The sequence below is a fragment of the Solea senegalensis genome, linkage group LG7 (genome assembly GCF_019176455.1).
Source record: "Solea senegalensis isolate Sse05_10M linkage group LG7, IFAPA_SoseM_1, whole genome shotgun sequence".
Classification (NCBI taxonomy): domain Eukaryota; kingdom Metazoa; phylum Chordata; class Actinopteri; order Pleuronectiformes; family Soleidae; genus Solea; species Solea senegalensis.
The window spans coordinates 28131176-28150507 of record NC_058027.1 but is presented as its reverse complement, the minus strand read 5'-3'; the positions used below and the strand labels follow the sequence as shown (position 1 = coordinate 28150507).

The following is a 19332-nucleotide window of genomic DNA, read 5'->3' as shown; positions in this document are numbered from 1 at the left end:
TGCAGAGCAAAGGAGAGAGTTTAGAGGCGCCCGCGGCAACAAGCACAGCGCGGCTCGAGAAGAGATTTATGAGGCGCTGGTGGAGAGGAAGTGTTATTGTTATCTCCCTCTTTTCTCTGCCCCCGACTGTGATCTCTTTTCTCTCCTCCTTCCCTGCTTCGCTTTGAATTTGGATCATCCTAATGGGAGCATAACTCATGTCAGGCGCCCACCCCAGGATGTTTGTGAGAGGGAAGGTCACGCCGGGGCGGCAGGTTGGGCTTTCACGCAGGCAAACACAGTGACGGTGTCGTTGTTTAGAGCCACAACACACTGGCTCAGGATGGCTTTCATCATTATTATGACTGTTTTCATTCTACTTCGATGGAACTTGTGTTGAATGTTCCCAGCTTGGTTGTGGGATTTGTGATGCCTGAAGACCATTGTGTAACAATTGGTGACATCAATTGGTAAAACAACATATTACAAACCCCAGAAAAGATATAAACACACACACACAAACTCTCTCTCTGCCATTTTCCCATCTACTTCTTCATTGGTTTATACATCAGGTTTATGTAGGCGGAGCCATTCTCAACTTCAAAACATTAGATGCACTTCCATTCAGGCTACATATACACTGTAAATAAAAACACTGTTATAGCATTTCAATGTTATAATTTATGTATAAATAACTGATAACCTGAAATGAGCTTCCCCTGTTTCAAAGTCCAGCGACCACCACTGGTACAAAAGGCTATTTCAAATTCTACAAAAAATAAGCCAGTTTTATATTATTACAAACAAACTAATATGTTTTATATTCAAATTTCGCTAATAAACTGTCCTAAACTTAACACACTGGACTTTTTTTGACCTTAGCAACTCATGTAGCCAGATGCTATTCCAGGATTGTTTGACTTTTGCAGCTAGTATAGTTACACAGTGTGCCATTAGTTTGTCTTTAGTGCAAATGCTGTAAATGGTGTTCGACTCTAACAGCTAAAGTAACCTGACAATATTTCATCATTTATTTCAGCAGCTAACTAGCTGCCTATGCTACCTGCTTCCTACGATAAAACTAAGATAACTCGGGGTTAAATGGCAGCTTTATTAAAACCACAGCTGTGACGGCCCTCACAATATTAGCATTATACTCATAATGAACGATAATAAGAACAAGAACAGATGCATCTGATTTCATCGCCTGCTGTTAAACTGTTAAGACCAGAAAGGACCACAAAAACAAAGTGGAAGTCCCCTTTTACTGAGTCTGATTTGTTGGTGGAAGAAGCCAATTAAAAAGTTTCACAACGACACTTCCAGGAAATAACCGTAAATTAAGGGTTTCAGCTCAACTGAAAGGTCACTTATTACATAAAAAATTCTAATGACTGGAGTCCAGCTCCAGCTTGAAGTCTGTCTTCACATAATCATTTTAAAATATTTGTCCCTTGTCCCAACCCTCACATACCGGCAGCATACTCACTGGACCTTCATCACCATGGTAACCACATTAAAGATGCAGTAAAGCCTGATTTATACTCTGTTTCATGGTGCTTTTAAATGTGTCCTGTGACAGCAATGGAGAAAATACTCTCCTCTTGTGATGTGCACTGTCTATATTTGAAGTCATTTTTTTGATTGGCTTAATTTTAGCAACATTTTTGCTTGCGTTAAAATATCTTTCCTCATGTGACTGAAGCAAGTGAGGTGAATTTTAAGTATTTTATGGGTTTGAATCGCTGGAGTCACGCAATTTACATCCATTTAAGTGGAATTCGCAAATTTGTTTCACTTTCATTCTGAACTCACTATCACAATTCTAATTTCAGTGTCAGTCAGTGCTAAAAATTTGTGTCGATGCAAATCTTTTATTGATTTTCTATTTTTTTAATCCCGATAAAGCACAGACTTGTGTGTTTAATCAAACAAATTCAGGGATTTGGCATCATCTCACAGAAACTTGCGTCATTTGACATGACTTCAGAATATACAGACTTGGAGGTGGACTGTCAGAGTCATCAGTTAGTAGCTGTTGTGTGCGCACGATTTTTGTGCTGAGAAACGTGAAAAAAACTGTGGATAAAGTCATGAGGAGACAGAATCACCAAAAACAAATGTACCCAACATCCGTTCCCTCGCTCAGTTTGCTATCGTTGGTTATTGCGGGGTTCTGCTCACGCCCCCAACTGCTGTTCAGTGGTAAATATCATATATATGTTTAATACTTTGACTCCACCATAACACACCATAACCTTGCCTTATTTTTGTTTTTAGTGTTTTATATTATCTGGTTTTACCTTTCAGGCTGGAATGATCCTTGATAATGGAGTAAAGACCACCCAGGCTAACGACAAGGACAAGAGACCCTTCCTGTCTCTGATTGGAGCCAGGTCAGCTGACATCACATCACACCCAGTGTAACTCGGCGCGGTTGATCTGCTGTCTCTAACTATCATGTTTCCTGTTGATGTTTTTTTTCTAACTGACAAATACCAAAGAAAACAGCGGGGAGTGTCACTTTAAATTCCCCTCAAGCAGAAGTGAGATTACTCCCATTGAAATCAACTCAAGTACAGCAGTAGAAAACGGGCCTGTGTAACAGTGTGTGGAAGAACTGATGTGTCATCTCGACCTCATCATCTCAGCGTGAAAACACCCTCCTCAGCTCAGTGATGCTCTTCAAAGTTCTCGTCTTTCTCAGAAAACTTTACCACAGGTTCCCGATCGCTTCACAAAAAACAAACAGAAATGAACTTGTACTGGACAAGAAGAGCGGAACCACAGATTGCTGTATTTTTGTTCTGCAAATACTTTCCATCCTGTTGTACATGGAGCAAGTATTATGGGGCGATCTCCTCAGATTGTGTACACACTGAAGAGAACTCATGTTCCCTCGACAACACAAACGGAGGCATTTTATATGTAAATCTGGTTAATACACTTTCCCTGTACAGCTGAGACTCGGGGAGGCAAATATAATCCTATAAGAAACAAATTATTCAGGTACAGTGTCACACGGGTGTAAGGAGAAACCATGTGGAATGAGCAATTGATTAAGTTGCACACAGACAAACCGATTCTTTAATGTGAATATTTCCTGCTATTTTGGTCTGTGGACAAAACAAGACATTTGAGAACGTCATTTGGAAAACAGTGACCGATATTTTTCAACATTTTCTGACATTTTATCGACCAGACTAATCTATTAACTGAGGAAACAGTCGACAGATGAATCAGTTATGAAAGTAATATTTTGTTACAGCTACTGGTAGATAGCTAGTTAGCTAGCTAGGTTAGCTAGATATGTTGTTTGCTAGTAAGGTAGCTAGGTTAGATGATTAGGTTGTTTGCTAGCTTGGTTAAATAGAAGGGTAGATAGGTTGTTTGTCACTTAAATAGTTACGTTAAATAGGCAGGTTGTTTGCTAGTTAGCTAGCTTGGTTAAATAGAAAGGTAGATAGGTTGTTTGTCACTTAAATAATTAGGTTAAATAGGCAAGTTGTTTGCTAGTTAGCTAGCTCGGTTAAATAGAAAGGTAGATAGATTGTTTGCCACTTAGCAAGCTAGGGTTAGATGGATTTTTTAATTGTTATTTTTTACTTCTCTGATGGGAGGAGCGCTAACAGATCCATGTGTAAAACGATAACACTTTTAGAGTACAGAGTGTTAATACAGCCTAACTAAGTAATACTGTATGTGTGATGTTATTGTGAAGGTATGGTCCTCACCAGGACGCTGACCCCTTCAAAGCCAGAGTCCCTGCTCTCATCCATCACTTTGTGGCCTACAAGAACCAGGACCATGGAGCCTGGCTGAGAGGAGGGGACGTGTGGCTGGACGACTGCCAGTGAGTACTGAACATGTTTTTATTTGTTAAAGATGAAAAACACCAACCGTAGAAACTAACTTTCACTTGCCTTTCAAGGTTTTTGCAAATAAAAATGAAAAACTCTCAGAATTTTTCCAATGGTTTGTTTTTGTAATATTGATTTTGGCCATTAGGGGTGCCATTCCACCACTGTCCTACAAGGAATGCATTGTGAAGTCATGCTACAGTAGAATAAGGACAAATATTTATACATATATACACACATACTTTCTGGTGGAACAGGGGTCTTTTTTCTCCACATTTGATAATGGAGGAAATGAAACAGAAAATGTTTCTCTTATCGAGAAATATCTTTTTATCTCCTCCAGACTGTGTGTGCTTTGTGTGTGTGTGTTTTACTGTTGCAGCAATAATATTCTCTCTTTTTTTCCTTGTTTAGATTTGCTGATAATGGCATTGGCCTCACTCTGGCAAGGTAAGTCTGTCTTTTTTCTTTGCTGTAATTGCTCATTTATCGTCTTGTCTAGTATCTAAAAATGCACTACACTCGTTGTCCACTTTATACGGTACACACATTTCACTGCTTGTTAAGAATATATTTATATTTATATATATCTCCTATTAAATGGAGTAAGAAAATAAGAACAACACCCAAAATCCCAAAATAGTTCATAGTAATGTATTGTCATCAAAGACCTCACGCTGTGTTCTCTGACTCATTACTTCCTCCTCCTCATTTACTTTAGTTTATTTTTGTTTTCAGTCCCCACAGTTATAATGACGATGTCACCTCAGCCTCTGTTTTTCTCCTCTTTCTCTCACTCTGTTTCTCACTGTTGACGTCAGATGATGGTGAACACATGATGCTGCTCCTCTTCGTCATTTCAGCTTTTCTCTTCTCGTCTCTTCCCTTGTCCTCTCATCTAATCTCATCTCATCTTTCTTCTCTATTCTTCTCCTCTTATCTTTTCTCATGTAATCTCATCTATTCTCTTGTCCTCTCATCTCATCTAATCTCATGTTCTTTCTTCAGATGTCTTCTCATCTCATCTTTTCCTCATTGAATCCCCTCATCATTTCACTTTTAATCTCATTTTTTGTAATTTAATCACCTCATCTCTTTTCTTCTCCTCTTCTCATCTAATCTAATCTTTTCTTTTCTATTGTCTTCTCATCTCTAGTTTGTCTTCCCATCTCATCATGTCTCTTTGTCTCTTCTCAGTTTTTACACACTCTAATGTCTGGATCACGTTGTCATAGTATTAATAAAGAAGGAAAATCCCTCTGTCTTTGTTTACAACGTTAACGCTGCTTCCACACGCTAACTCCCGCCGTCTGTTATTTTCCGCAGCGGAGGAACGTTCCCCGACGACGACGGCTCTCGTCAGCAGGTGAAGAACTCGCTGTTCGTGGGTGAGAGTGACAACCGCGGGATGGCCCTGACTGACAACGAGATCTGGGGCCCCGGTGGCCCCGACCTCACCGGCAGGACCCTGCCACGCGGCGTGTAAGTGGTGTTCAAGTATTAACACATTATCTCAAAAAGTAAATCCTCCACTGGGACCTGTGAGCGAGGCTTTCAATCGCTGCAGTAACAGATTAGGTGACACTCTGAAATTCCTCCACATGTCCTGGTGCCACTTTAATCTCTTTAAGCTGGCGTCACTTCAATCTGACCACAGCTGCCGTTTTTTATAGAAGTAACAAATATTAGACCGGCAGCTACTCCAACCCCCGAGTTCTTGACAGTCCCAGGATAATAGACATACTGTAGATACTGGGTGGAGTAGCCGTGTAATGGCGGTTGGTATGTGTGAGAGCAGACTTGCTAGTCCATGCCCACTTGGCAGAGAACAGAGGGAATGTCTCAGCAGCAGTATTATTAGAGATTTCTTTATTGTGTGGGAAAATGAGAACGCCACATGAAGGCCCTGGAAATCTGGACGCTTCATCTTTAGTCTGACATTCTTTGATGGAGGAGATGAACACGTCCACGGCAGCGCTAAAGTGCTCTCACGCTGTGCGGAGCTGAACATTGGATAAAGGCCACTGGATAGAAAAAAGGCTTTTCATCAGCATCCATGGCAGACAGTCCTGCTCTCACACACACACACACACTCACATCTTCATCGTCTTCTCTTCCCTGCACTCCTGAAAACACCACAATGTCACTTAAGGTTGTTGATCTTTTTTTCCACTGTGACCATAACTTACCAGAATCTGACCTTGGAAGACCTAACATTGACGTCATATGTTTAAAACTGAGGCTGGCCTTTTTCCTCTGAAATCAACATGTTATTTAACTGGTGGGTCTCATACTCTCCGACTAAAAGACACCAGGGCCGGACCTAGGGCTGACATGGGAAAGGAATATTTTACCATGTTTAATTCAAGTGTAACTAAACTCCTAAACCACTCTTTGTCAAGTGAAAACAGTGTATGTGGGAATATGCTGAATTGTTATTTACTGAACCAGGTGCAATCCTTCAATTTTATGCTGTCCACCTCTTAATATCATGTTTTCATTTACACATTAAGTTTTGCATCAAAAATAAGTTCCTATTGTGAACCATAGATCATTCCTCAAACAGTGTCATTTCAAATGAATTTTATTCTATAATTTTAAGCTCATATTGCCCACCTCTACTGCTTTTTCTCATGAAGTTTGACTTCATGACCTCTACTGAGACCCCTTTGATGGAAAGTATTGGAATTATACATGTGATAATAAGAGGCTAATTCTGTCTCTTTTATTGCAGTGATTTCCCGATGCGGGGCATGCAGATCTACGACGGCCCGATCATCGTGCAGAACTGTACCTTCCGTAAATACACGGCACTGGACGGACGTCACACAAGCGCCTTTGGCTTCAGGCTCAACAACTCGTGGCAAAGCTGCCCCAACAACAACGTCTCCGACATCACCTTCGACCACGTACCCGTGAGTCTGCTTCCCATGAATCCAGAATCCTGTTTTAAAGTAGGAAAAATGCAGGAGAATGGTGTAGAACAGTGTTGAGTTGGGACTCGTGTTAGATTTTCTCTGGGTTGACAAATTTGGAGACATTTTATAACCGTTCTTTCATGATTTATATTGTCACAATAGTTTTTAGCCATCTGTGGGTCCCTGTGGAGAAAGTTTGGGAAACACTGGTTTAGAATGTTTACGAAAACTAGCTTGAAATTTAGAAAGATTTGAGAACTTGAATGTGTACAAAAACCAGCTTAAAATTTAGAACGTTTTGAAAACCTTGAATATTTTAGTTTGTTAGCTTGAAAACCACGAAAACTATCTTGAAATTGAAGCGTATCGCTGTATTCCTCTGCTGTAGATCACGTCTCGGGTGTTTTTCGGGGAACCGGGTCCTTGGTTTAATAAGATGGAGATGGATGGAGACAAGACCACCATCTTCCACGACATCGACGGCTCCGTCAGCGAGTATCCTGGAGCTTTCCTGGTCAAAGAGGACAACTGGCTGCTCCGTCACCCGGACTGCATCGACGTGCCTGACTGGAAGGCTGCGATCTGCAGTGGTCACTATGCTCAGGTGATTCACACTCACGTGTCAACCTTCATAAACACAAATCTACGCTCCGTCACGCCGCTTAGCTTCAGGTGATGACACTTATTTTCAAATCCAAACCAAAGTTCCATGAAACCATAATTACATTTATGTTAATACTGTGTGAAATGAGAAATCGGTCATGCATTAGCCATCAAAATATTTCATAACTGTGCTTGATCAGGCTTTAGCTGCTGTAGATGGCTGATTCTGTTAATGAACTGGATGCAGTGAAGATTTTCCGTTTGTAAAGAATAACAAACATTCTAGTTACTTTTTTGTAATGTTAATAACGTGTTTTTTGTAAAGTTACTACGTTTTGTAACACATTTTTCTAGTTAATTTTGTAATGTTAATAACATGTTTTTGTAGTTAAAGTGATTTTTTTTGTAATTTAAGTAACACGTTTGTGTTACTTAAATATTTCATAACTGTGTTTGATCAGGCTTTAGCTGCTGTAGATGGTTGATTCTAGTTGTCAGTACCTTTAACTCTGTGGTCGTCTTCTCTTCAGATCTACGTTCAGACACGTAACCCTGCCAACCTGAACATGTACATGGTGAGAGACGAGTATCCTGACCGACCCCTGATGCTAGAGGGCGCTCTGGGCAAGAGGAAACACTACCAGCAGTTTCAGCCTGTGATCACACTGTCCAAAGGCTACACTGTCCACTGGGACCAGGCGGCTCCTGCTGAGGTCGTCATCTGGCTCATTAACTTCAACAAGTCAGTGGACACACACACACACACACACACACACACACACACAGAGCGAACAAATTACTGTTTATAATCAGACAGAGAAGCATTTACTTTAAAGATCGTGTAAGTCGGAATGCAACAGGTAAGAATCCTCACTACACTACTCCAATTACACAATAGTGCAACCCACTTTTTGGTGTTTACAACGGGTTACATTTTGTAAAAAAAAAAAAAAGTTTCTGTTACATAGCCATATTTTGTAAATAAATACAAATTTGTTGAATTGAACAATTCATGCTAAATGTTTTAGTGTATCAAAAAAAAAAATTTTCATTAAAATTTCAACAAAATTGAATGTAACACAAATGTAAATTTAACAAAAACATTTAACGTAATTTTAGTAATGTAGTAAGTTTTTTGGGGAATGCTAGCAACATGTTTTTTGTTTCCTTACAACAGTTTGTAACTTTTTTGGTTTTACATTCAATTTTTGGTCATGTAAATATATAAAAATATTTTTGGAAAATTTGTAACACAAGTAACATTAGTTTCTCCGTTTAATCTCGGACAAAGGTTTGCAACAACACACGTTTTGTGAAAGCTTACAGATTTGAATTTAAAAACAATCATTACAATATATTCATGATTCTATGTCAGAATATTCGTGCCAGGAAAGTTTTCAAATCATCCCCTGCTGAGTGCACATGGACTGAAAGGAAACTTTAAATCTACTTAACGTGTAAAAATATTACATATCATACTGTTACTGTCGTTTTTCTCATCACCTGGCACATTTTCAGATTTGTAGGGCGAAAAAAAAAAAGTATCACAAATCAGTTATAGGAATGTTCTGCAGCGATGTAAAGCTTGGACTGATGTGGGGGAAATTGACTTTTCCTTCCCGGTGAGATGCAGTCACTTCATTTCACTGAGCAGCTCTAATGTGCTTAACTGTCCTCGTTTAAATTAGAGCGGAACCAAAAAACCACTTGGAAAACACGGATCTGTCCTTTTCCAAGTGACTGTGGTGAGATTTTCCTCTGCAAAGTTTATGGTCACATAAAAACATGTCTAGAAATGATATCAAATAACAATGAGTGGTAGATATTTGAGCATTTAAAGGTCTAATATGTAATACCTTAAGTGTCAGTGAGCTATGATGTTAATAGTAGCTAGGACTCATGAAAACGTGATGCAATATGATTAGATGATTAATAGGTTAGTTATAATCCTCATGTTTTGTTAGTGTGAGTGATTTATTTTTACATTCAGTTAGTAACATGTTTCTGTGGTGTTGTGACTTAAATATCGTGATTGTATCAGGACATAAGTATCGGGATAATATCGTATTTTCACTTAAATATCTTGATAATATGGTGTTGTGACTTTAATATCGTGATTGTATCGTGACATAAATATCGGGATAATATCGTATATATCGGAGTATTATTGAGATAATATCATATCTCAAATGTTGAAAAATAAACAGCAGCAGCAGCAGCAGCAGCAGCAGCAGCTCTGCGGCACACACCTCCACTGTGGCCCTGACCTCGGTGTCGTTTCCTGAATCCGCGACAGTGTTAAAGTTTAGTTTCAGCCTCTGTGTTTGAAGAAGACTGACGACTTAATCCTCCATGAAGAGGTTTGAATTGCTCTCCAGTTACAGAGAAAACACAGAGTGACAGAGCACACAGACAAATCAAAGTGTTGTGGGGATGACGGCCGGGGGGGCGGGGGAGGCAGCTGACAAGAATAATGTTGTTCTCCACGCCGATCCCTCCTCCAAGGCTTTGTGTAAATGTCGGAGCGGCTCAGCGGAGGGGATCGCTCTGACGGAGGCCTCGCGCTCGCTCCCTCTCACGCTCGTTATTTGCAAGGATTCGCCACAGAAACGAGGAGCGACTCACTCTCCACTTGTCAGATGATGTTAACCGTGCGGCTCAGTGCTATTTAAACTGCGTGAAGGCAGGTTGTCATTTCAGGCACGTCAGCTTTTCCCTCGTGGCCTGACTGAGTCAGTCCACACCGACACGGACTGTAACTTTCCACTGACAGGGCTCCGGAAAAGACCTCAAATATGACTTCTATGTGTTATTTAACAGCCACGGCCGGATTCTTCTGAGAATATTCATATCTGATCACTGTTTAATGAGTCGCTCCATCTCCCCCTTGTTCTGTTTGATGTAGTAAAAAGCTTAGTTAATAGATCACAATCTTAATAAATATGCTGCCTTTTTTTGACAAGTAACTCAAAAATAGATGTGGTGTAGTTTTGATGTGAGTGACTGTTTTAAACTTCTTCTAAGTTTAAAAATTGATGTAGGACTTTCTGTTCTCTTACTGACAACACACACACACACACACACACAGTCTGGTTTTCACGACTTCAGATGACATTACATTGACCTACATCATTAATTGCCTGGATACAGTGGCCTGGAAGTGCAAACCATTGTTACAAAATGTGAAACACTTTTACAAAAGTTGGAACAATTTTATATTTTTGAAAACAAATTAACAGAATTTCAAACTAATTTACAAAAGTTGAAACAAATTTGCATTTTTGAAACACATTTACAAAATGTCAAACAAATTTACAAAATGTCAAACAAATTTACACAATTTCAAACAAATTTATAAAATTTTATACAAATTTATAAAAGTTAAAACAAATTTATAAAAGTTAAAACAAATTTACAAAATTTCAAACAAATTTACAAAATGTCAAACAAATTTACAAAATTTCAAACAAATTTACAAAATTTCAAAGAAATTTACAAAATTTCAAAGAAATTTACAAAATTTCATACAAATTTACAAAAGTTTAAACAAATTTACAAAAGTCAGTGTTTATGCCAGAAAATGTCCTAAAGAGGTAACGAATACAATAAAACACACACGCAGAATCTTAATTGTTTTAACAAACACAAAAGTCCTGATCGTTTTTGTTGTGTGTGTCAGAAACGACTGGATCAACGTCGGCGTGTGTTTCCCTAAAAACACCAGCTTCACCGTCATCTCTGACCTCCACAACCGTCTGACCAAACAAACACGCAAGACCGGTGTCTTCATGAGGACAACGCAGAGGGAAAAGATCAACCACGTCCACCAGACCAGAGGATACTACTACTGGGAGGAGGACACTGGGTCAGGACACACCCACTCTCCCTCTACTGACACCTACTGACATTACTGCATTACTACACTCAGGGTTTTCAGTCATAACTAAATGATTACACCAGTAATAACGACTACATTATTGTTACAATGTTACACATTTTTGTCATCAAAGTTAAGTCTTCATGTACAGTGTGATGTTCTTCTGTAGTAACGGAGCTCACGTTAGTAACAGGTATGATTTGGCCGCAGGCTGCTGTTCCTGAAGGTGAAGGCTCATAACGAGAAGGAGCAGTTTGCCTTCTGCTCGGTCAAAGGCTGCGAGCGAGTGAAGATCACAGCTGTCATCCCCAAAGGAAGTCCAGCCAGTAACTGCATGGACGAGGCGTATCCAAGACACGCTGAGCTGCCGGTGGTGGACGTACCCATGCCCAGGAAGATCCCCAACGCCAGGCTGGTCAGTATCTCTGTGTGTGTATGTACATATATATACCGTATATATATATATACACACATATATAAATGTATGTAGTTTAGGATTTTTAAAGTGTTGTAGGTATAGGCCATGAAGCCTCACTGTGCTTTAATCTGTGCTGTTACACTGCCTTTTCCAGGAAACCTAAGTTTTTAAACTCTGTTCACTCTCCCACACCAAAGTCCATAGAGAAAATCAGCGTTTTTTTAGCTCACAGGGAAAACATGAGCTGCTGGTCCCCTGGTCGCCATTTTTTTGAAAAGTTTTTGTCACTGAGGTAAATCTGGTAAAGTCAAAAAAATAACACATCTATAAAGAGATGTAAGCCGCAGAGGCTCAACAGCTGCTGTGTGTGTGTGCTGTGGTGTAAAAAAAAAAAATATCTATGGACTTTGGTGCTGGAGAGAAAACAAGAGAAGAAGCAGAGAATATATTATCGAGATGTCGTACAGTTGCAGGCGTAGCTGTGACGATGTGAAGTCAGTGTTGACAGCAACATCTCATGTTATTTGTTTACAGTGATTCTGCGCATTTATTGTACATTTTTATTTTTTCTTGTTTCCCCTGTCAGCACTCCACCGAACATTTCTTAGAGGTCAAGATGGAGTCTTACAACACTCGCTTCTTCCACATCAAGGAGGACTTTGCCTTCACTGAGGTGAGATTTGTCTCAAAAACAGACGGTGGAGCAGTAGATGTGTTGCTTAAGTGAAATTGAATGGTATTATGAGACAGTTTAATGTTTATATATATATATGTGTAAGGCAGTATGAAAATGATGTCAAACAGGCTCTAATATAAATAAAAGGAAAAGTAAATTAGGGATTCAATTAAAAAAAAGGGTGGTGATGAGTGTGTGTTTTTAAAAGTATCAACACTCGCGATCTTCATGGCGGCTGCTCCACAGTCGTTACAGTCACGCTGAAAAATAACAACGCGTGTGAGAGGAGATAAAGACATAAAAACCACAGCAGCAGCAGCAGCAGCAGCAGCAATCACGACAGTCGCACAGTTGTTGTTTTTTTCCCCCTGACTGAGCGTTTGCTGGAGCTTCATTTAACACGGATTTTATTAACTGAAAGTGTTTGGTCTGACAGCAGCTTTGACGAGAGCTGCGGTGTGACTCAGACCTCATCCACACTCACACACAGCTTTCACTATACTGTATATACAGCACTGCGGTAGCTGATGTCACACAGCCATAACGCCATCAGGCAGGAAACGACCTTGTTCGACCTTTGTAGAGTCACGTGACTCGGCCTGAGATGCAGCTAAAACATGTACAGGACCGGAGAAATTCTACAGCCATAAAATCAAAATAAATCCAGGCGGCCTGATTATCATGATGCTCATAAGAAGGCTTAGTTTCCCAATGCAAGGGTAGCATTTTGAAAGTTTTCATTGAGTTTTCCAAAACAACATAGCATTCTAGGTCTCCCAAAACTATGGAAGCCCATTTCCGCCAAAAAAAGAGGTAAAACTTAGCCTTGATAATAAAATACCCTCAAAGTAAGTAAAAAGTGTATAATAATAATTTCGACTTTTTTTATCTCATAATTTTGACTTTTTGTCTCATAATTATGACTTTTTATCTCATAATTTTGGCTTTATATCTCATAATTTCAACTTGATATCTCATAATTATGACTTTTTATCTCATAATTATTATTTTTGATCTCATAATTATTATTTTTGATCTCATAATTATTATTTTTTATCTCATAATTTCGACTTTATATCTCATAATTATGATTTTTTATCTCATAATTATTATTTTTTATCTCATAATTTCGACTTTATATCTCATAATTATGACTTTATATCTCATAATTATTATTTTTATCTCATAATTTCGACTTTATATCTCATAATTATGATTTTTATCTCATAATTATATATTTTTATCTCATACTGACTTTATATCTCATAATTATGACTTTATATCTCATAATTATTATTTTTTATCTCATAATTTCGACTTTATATCTCATAATTATGACTTTATATCTCATACTATTTTTTATCTCATATGACTTTATATCTCATAATTATGACTTTATATCTCATAATTATGACTTTATATCTCATAATTATTATTTTTTATCTCATAATTATTATTTTTTATGTCAGAATTTAGACTTTATATCTCATAATATGATTTTTTATCTCATAATTATGACTTTTTATCTCATAATTATGATTTTTTATCTCATAATTATGATTTTTTTATCTCATAATTATGATTTTTTTATCTTATAATTTCTACTTTTTATCTCATAATTATCATTTTTTTATCTAATAATTTCTACTTTTTATCTCATAATTATTATTTTTGATCTCATAATTTCATTATCTCATAAGCAGAAAAACGTTCTCCTCAGCTTGTTCTCACGTGCAGAGGAACTCTAAATCCACTCTGTCGTCACAGGTGAACGGTAAGAAGCTGTACCAGTCAGAAGATGGCGTTCAGCTGACGGTGATCGACGGCCGCGACGGGAAGATGGTGGACACCAAAGGCTTCAGGAACTCCATCCTCCAGGGAATCCCTGCACAGATAGACAACTACGTCAGTGGACTGAGAGACGGGTGAGAAGCTGACACTCATGTGTCATTGTTTTTATATCATCACAGTGTTTAAAAAGGAGTTACACCAACTATGAGTCATTGAGCCAACTTAAAAAATGTTAGCCTACAATAATACGGTAGAAAACAGTATGAAGAGGAAACATTTTCTTTACTATTTTGTGACTACTACTAATCATAACTTTGACTCAATAACATATAAGAACAGGATGTCCATATAAGGAGCTGTGTATTATCCCCACAGCAGTTTACCTTTAAGGCTTAAAGGAACCACCTTCAGCTAAATAAACGCTAAACTGAAAGTTTCTCTCATTCTTCCTCCAGCTCCGTCGTCCTCATGACGTCTAAAGGCCGTCTGTTCACCAGAGGATCCTGGACTAAAGTCCTGGAGAAGCTGGGAGCAGACAAAAACATCAGACTGAAAGGTAGCAAACCAACAAAATGGCTTCCTTTTTGAAAATAAGCTCTATAATGAGAATGAAAATGTGTCATGTGTAATGTGTAATGTCATTTCTCTCGCCTGCAGATAAGTTGGCATTCGTGGGATTCAAGGGCTCGTTCCATCCCGACTGGGTCCATCTGGAGGTGGACGCTGACCGAGCCAAGATCCATCAGGTGCTGCCAGTTCCTGTGGTGCACAAGATGAAACTATGAGTGGAGCACGGAACAGGAGAGGAAGCCAAGAAGTGACTATGTAGCTCCCAGATACTGATGCACATGCCCCGCCCCCCCAAAAGAAACAGCGGCACACACTTACACATGTACACACACACACACACTAACACACACACATTTGCCAGCACTGAAGAATCAGCTGCTCCAAACCATTGGTCCTGGATCAAGTGGTGATTTTTTTGGTGTTCTGGTTTTGGCGCTCAGACAAAAAAAAAGAAAAAAAAAAAAGATGTGACCTTGTGTGTCATAAAAGGAGAAGAGCTTTTCCAAAAAGCCAGCACTGCCCGTGATGAACTGTATCTGTGTAAGACACCCACCATCAGTTAGAGTCCTTTAAAGTGACCATGCTCCCCGTGGCGGCCATGTTGGCTCAGAACAACTCGGAAACACAGTCGTCTGTGCAGAACTTTTGAAAAGATACGACCGACGGCGGCTCCGTTTTCTGATTGGACTCTCTGTCGTCGCGCCGCTAAAGATTGTTGTCATGTTTACACGTGAGCTAAAGAAACCACGGGACTCGGTCGGCTAACAGCGACTGTTGTTGTGTTGTGAAAACATTGTTTTTGTCGACCAGCTAACCCGGACATTAAGGTTCAATCTACTCCCTACGAAGTGACAGACCCATTCAAGAACGTGCTAACATAAGCAAAGATGTTGGAAGGGCTAGTTAGCGCTAGAACTTCATCCTACCCCCGCTAGCTCAGCAAGAATCGGGACACATTACGCCCACATGTGAACGCACAAATCAAGGGGTGAAATGGGATTGAGGCCAACACTGAGAAACCTTTTCTGTTGGTTTGTAAGTTCTTTGAAGAAGCCAAACTCTTCTCAAGTAACGTCTGCATCGAGACCTTTGATCTCTAACAGACTTTGCAATTAAATTAGCCCCAGTACACACAAGCTAACATCTCTAGCAATTTGATAGCCTTTGTTGTCGCGCATTCAGGGAGACTGAACCTTTTTCCACTGGGTCAAAAAAAACCAAAAACACCACAAACATCCGAGCTTTTGTCCGGACTGGGAGAAGATAAAGTTTCACATTCACTCCCAGGTCACATGACCCTCGATAGATGTGGGTTTTTAAATCACATGACTCCTTGAACGTGCTGATTCCGTGCTTGTTTTCGTCTAATGAAACAGTTGTGAAGTCTGTTAGAGATGTAGAGGTTCCATCCACCAACTGAAGACAATCATATGCGAGTGTTTTGTATTAGCGGCGCGGAAAATATTGTGATATCAGCTCCAAAATATTCTTGTTTTTTATTTTATTTGCACAAACAACAATTTTGACACTTTACAACCCGGGCGCAGGAGCAGTGGGCAGGACTCATCTGCACCCAAAGAGCAACGGTGGTTGGGTTCCTTGCTCAGGGGCACCGGATTTGAACCGGCAACCCTCGTGTTACAAGCCCAATTCCCTTCCACTCGTCCATGGGGCGACAAATTAAAAAAAAAAAATTCTGTTAGGATTGTGAATCGCCAGAGACGCTACGATACAATATTGTCCTGATATTTGAGTCAGGATCACGATATTATTATGATATTGCGATATGCTCACACAACAGTGAGCAGTTGGCACCATCTAGTGGACTGAATTGTCAATTGATTTTTTTTTTATGCTAATCCACAATCAGTTAATTTATTTGTATGCTAAACAAAAATCAATACTTGGTGTCTCTATAATACATTCTCGGAAACTTTATTGTTACTTTACAAAGAGTTTATTTTCTTCATGACCATGGAAGCACAGTCCCGAGGCTAGTGCCTCTCCCTGAAAAAGGACTTATTTTTTTATATTGTATTATATATTACGAATTTGTTTATCTTTATATTCAGGTATCGCCTGGATTTATTTTGATTTTACGGCCGTTGAATTGTCAAAGAAAAAAGTTCAATGAGTGAGTTCTTCTGCATCGCTGATCTTTTGCGTTCGTGTCACTATTTCCTGCTTTGGTACGCAAACTGCTTTTACAAAAAAACCTGCGTATGATTGTCGTTCGTAGAGAACTGGGTCAGCCAATTTTTGATGTTCCGACAATAACTCACTTGTGTGCCGATGAATCATCGGGTCCGGCGGTTTGATATCCATCCACGCTCAAGTCTGTGGCCTTTGTGGCCGTAAACGCAGAGCGAAGTGAACAACGAGGGCTCATCAGACACACGTGTATACTGTACATGCATCTTTACGCCCTGCAGGTCTACATGTGACGCGTAGAATCTGAGTACTTTGACCTTCCTTTTTTTGGGGGGGTTTTAAATCGGTCAAAATCTGTTTTAAAGAAAAGAGAAGATAAGAAAAAAAGATGAAACATTCCTTGTTTTGCTTTCTGACTCGTGGCTGTCGACTTTGCTCCGCCTCATTCCGAGCGCTCGCTCACTGTGATTGTGATGTTTTTTCCTGCCATATTTGTTAGTTGTGTGTGAATCCATTTTTGTCTGTGTGTTGTTTTTTTGGGGTTTTATTTTTGGAGTGAACCAGCAGAAAAAGGCCCATAATAATCTTAACAATTTAAGAAAAAGAAAATAACAACATGTCGTTCTGTTTACGTTAAAGCTTTCAAAAAGTGGAATTTTAAAGTAGTTTTACTGCCATTTTAACGTCAAATTTGTTGGAGTGCTGAGCCGATGCTTTTTGACGTAGAGAAAATCCCTTTGTAACTTTTAATCATTAACTTGTCTGGAACATATGGACCAAGTTTGATGCGGTTAGCTCAAACATTGCTAGGGCGTGTTCATTCAAATGTGTAGACTAGCCATTTAGTTTTTTCCAAAATGGCCGACTTCTGGGTGGGCGGAGCTAATGGAAGTACATTAGAAATTTGTGTTTAATCATAAGAGCAACGAGTGTTTGCTTAAAATCGAAACAACGTGGATGCGATAGAAAAAATCCAAAATTTAGCATTTAAAATTCCTTATCCGACGACTTTTGGCTGACCGTGATCCGACTTCTGGGGGGCGCTACAGAGCCCATGAACGGGTTTGTGCCCTATGCCACTATCGCATTTTTCGCCAACCCGACCTCCGTGCCAAATTTCAAGAGTTTTTATTCACGTTAACACCCTCAAAAATTAGTGTGACATCGGTGAAAAATAATAATCTCAACAGGAACAATAGTTTCCTTGTTACCCAGTGGATGTTCAATCTGGATTATTTTTAATCTCCCACCATCGTTTGTTTTAATCCGGCGAGAAAAATAAAGGATTCGCCCCACTTTCTTCTTTTTTTTTGCCGAAATAGCTGGTCTTTTTTCGGAGGACGTTAAGTCGCAGTGATTTCGTGTTTTGTATGTTTTTTTTGTGTGTTTTTAAAAATCTGCAGATTGCTAAGAGATATATTTTATACTTATTTATTGTACAGACACCAAATTTACAAAAAAGGGGACATCTTATGAGTTGTAATGTTGTTACTGTTCCTGTAGGTGGAGACAAACACACAGACACACACACACACACACACACCTTCCATTTAAGAAGAAGAAATAAATAAATAATAATTAAAAAAAGAGATTTTCCTGTAGACACTCCCAGCAAACATGCGTATGACTCTTATGGTATAGTCGGCTTGTTTTAACTGTACATCAAATGGATGTGTTGTATATGTGGCTTGGGCTTGTAAAGTGATGACTTTGAATTTCTTTGAGGATTTTTGTACAGAAATAAATGACAATGAACAGTTTGTCATTGTGTCAATCAATCGATCGATGATCAATCTAGATCCACGTGTTATTCATTATTTCAATTTTTAAATGAGACAGCTGAAAAGTACTTTTTTGTCTCATTTTGGACGATAAACTATACTATGACTTTTTTGACTGATTTCAGATGACATACTAAAGTATGACTTTTTTGGGTGATTTTGGATGACATACTATACTTTGACTTTTTTGACTGATTTTGGACAACATACTAAAGTATGACTTTTTTGACTGATTTTGGACGACATACTATATACTATCTTCCATCCCTCTGTTTTTCATCTCTGCTGCCATGGTTACAACAGTTTTGGAGGAATCACATTTGCACTGAAGTGTTTACAGTGTTTTAGTGTTTTGGTGTGAAAGTGATGACACACACACACACACACACAGTAAATGGAGATAAACAGGACGTTTAAACTGAACATTTTTGCTCCGCCTCAGTCGTCTTTTTACGTCCTTTGTGTCCAAACTGTGATTTTATCAGAGACCGCGAGGACAAAAACTCACTGAATAAAATCTGCATCAGTTTTAACATCTTTGTGTTTTATCTCACTGATGACCTCAGTGTCAGAACACTCACACACACACAAACACACACACAGCTTACACCTGGCTTACACACGCACACACACTGCACACACACTCCCACACACACACTCACACACACACACACACACACCGCTTCACACACACACACACACACACAC

At 39.1% G+C, this 19332-nt stretch overlaps 1 protein-coding gene across 3 annotated transcripts in view; it reads left to right on the top strand.

Moving 5' to 3' along the window:
• The window catches only part of LOC122772414 (cell migration-inducing and hyaluronan-binding protein-like), a 107151-nt gene extending 88548 nt beyond the window's left edge, over window positions 1-18603 (top strand). For all 3 annotated transcript variants that reach the window (XM_044030440.1, XM_044030442.1, XM_044030443.1), the window contains exons 17-29: window positions 2290-2375; window positions 3701-3832; window positions 4254-4289; window positions 5166-5321; window positions 6574-6754; window positions 7146-7361; window positions 7891-8102; window positions 11040-11225; window positions 11448-11652; window positions 12242-12328; window positions 14099-14256; window positions 14578-14678; window positions 14780-18603. In XM_044030440.1, the coding sequence (XP_043886375.1) occupies window positions 2290-2375; window positions 3701-3832; window positions 4254-4289; window positions 5166-5321; window positions 6574-6754; window positions 7146-7361; window positions 7891-8102; window positions 11040-11225; window positions 11448-11652; window positions 12242-12328; window positions 14099-14256; window positions 14578-14678; window positions 14780-14907 (1884 nt within the window). In that variant the 3' untranslated portion in view covers window positions 14908-18603. The remainder of the gene's footprint in view (window positions 1-2289; window positions 2376-3700; window positions 3833-4253; window positions 4290-5165; window positions 5322-6573; window positions 6755-7145; window positions 7362-7890; window positions 8103-11039; window positions 11226-11447; window positions 11653-12241; window positions 12329-14098; window positions 14257-14577; window positions 14679-14779) is intronic.
• Window positions 18604-19332: the final 729 nt, after the last annotated feature.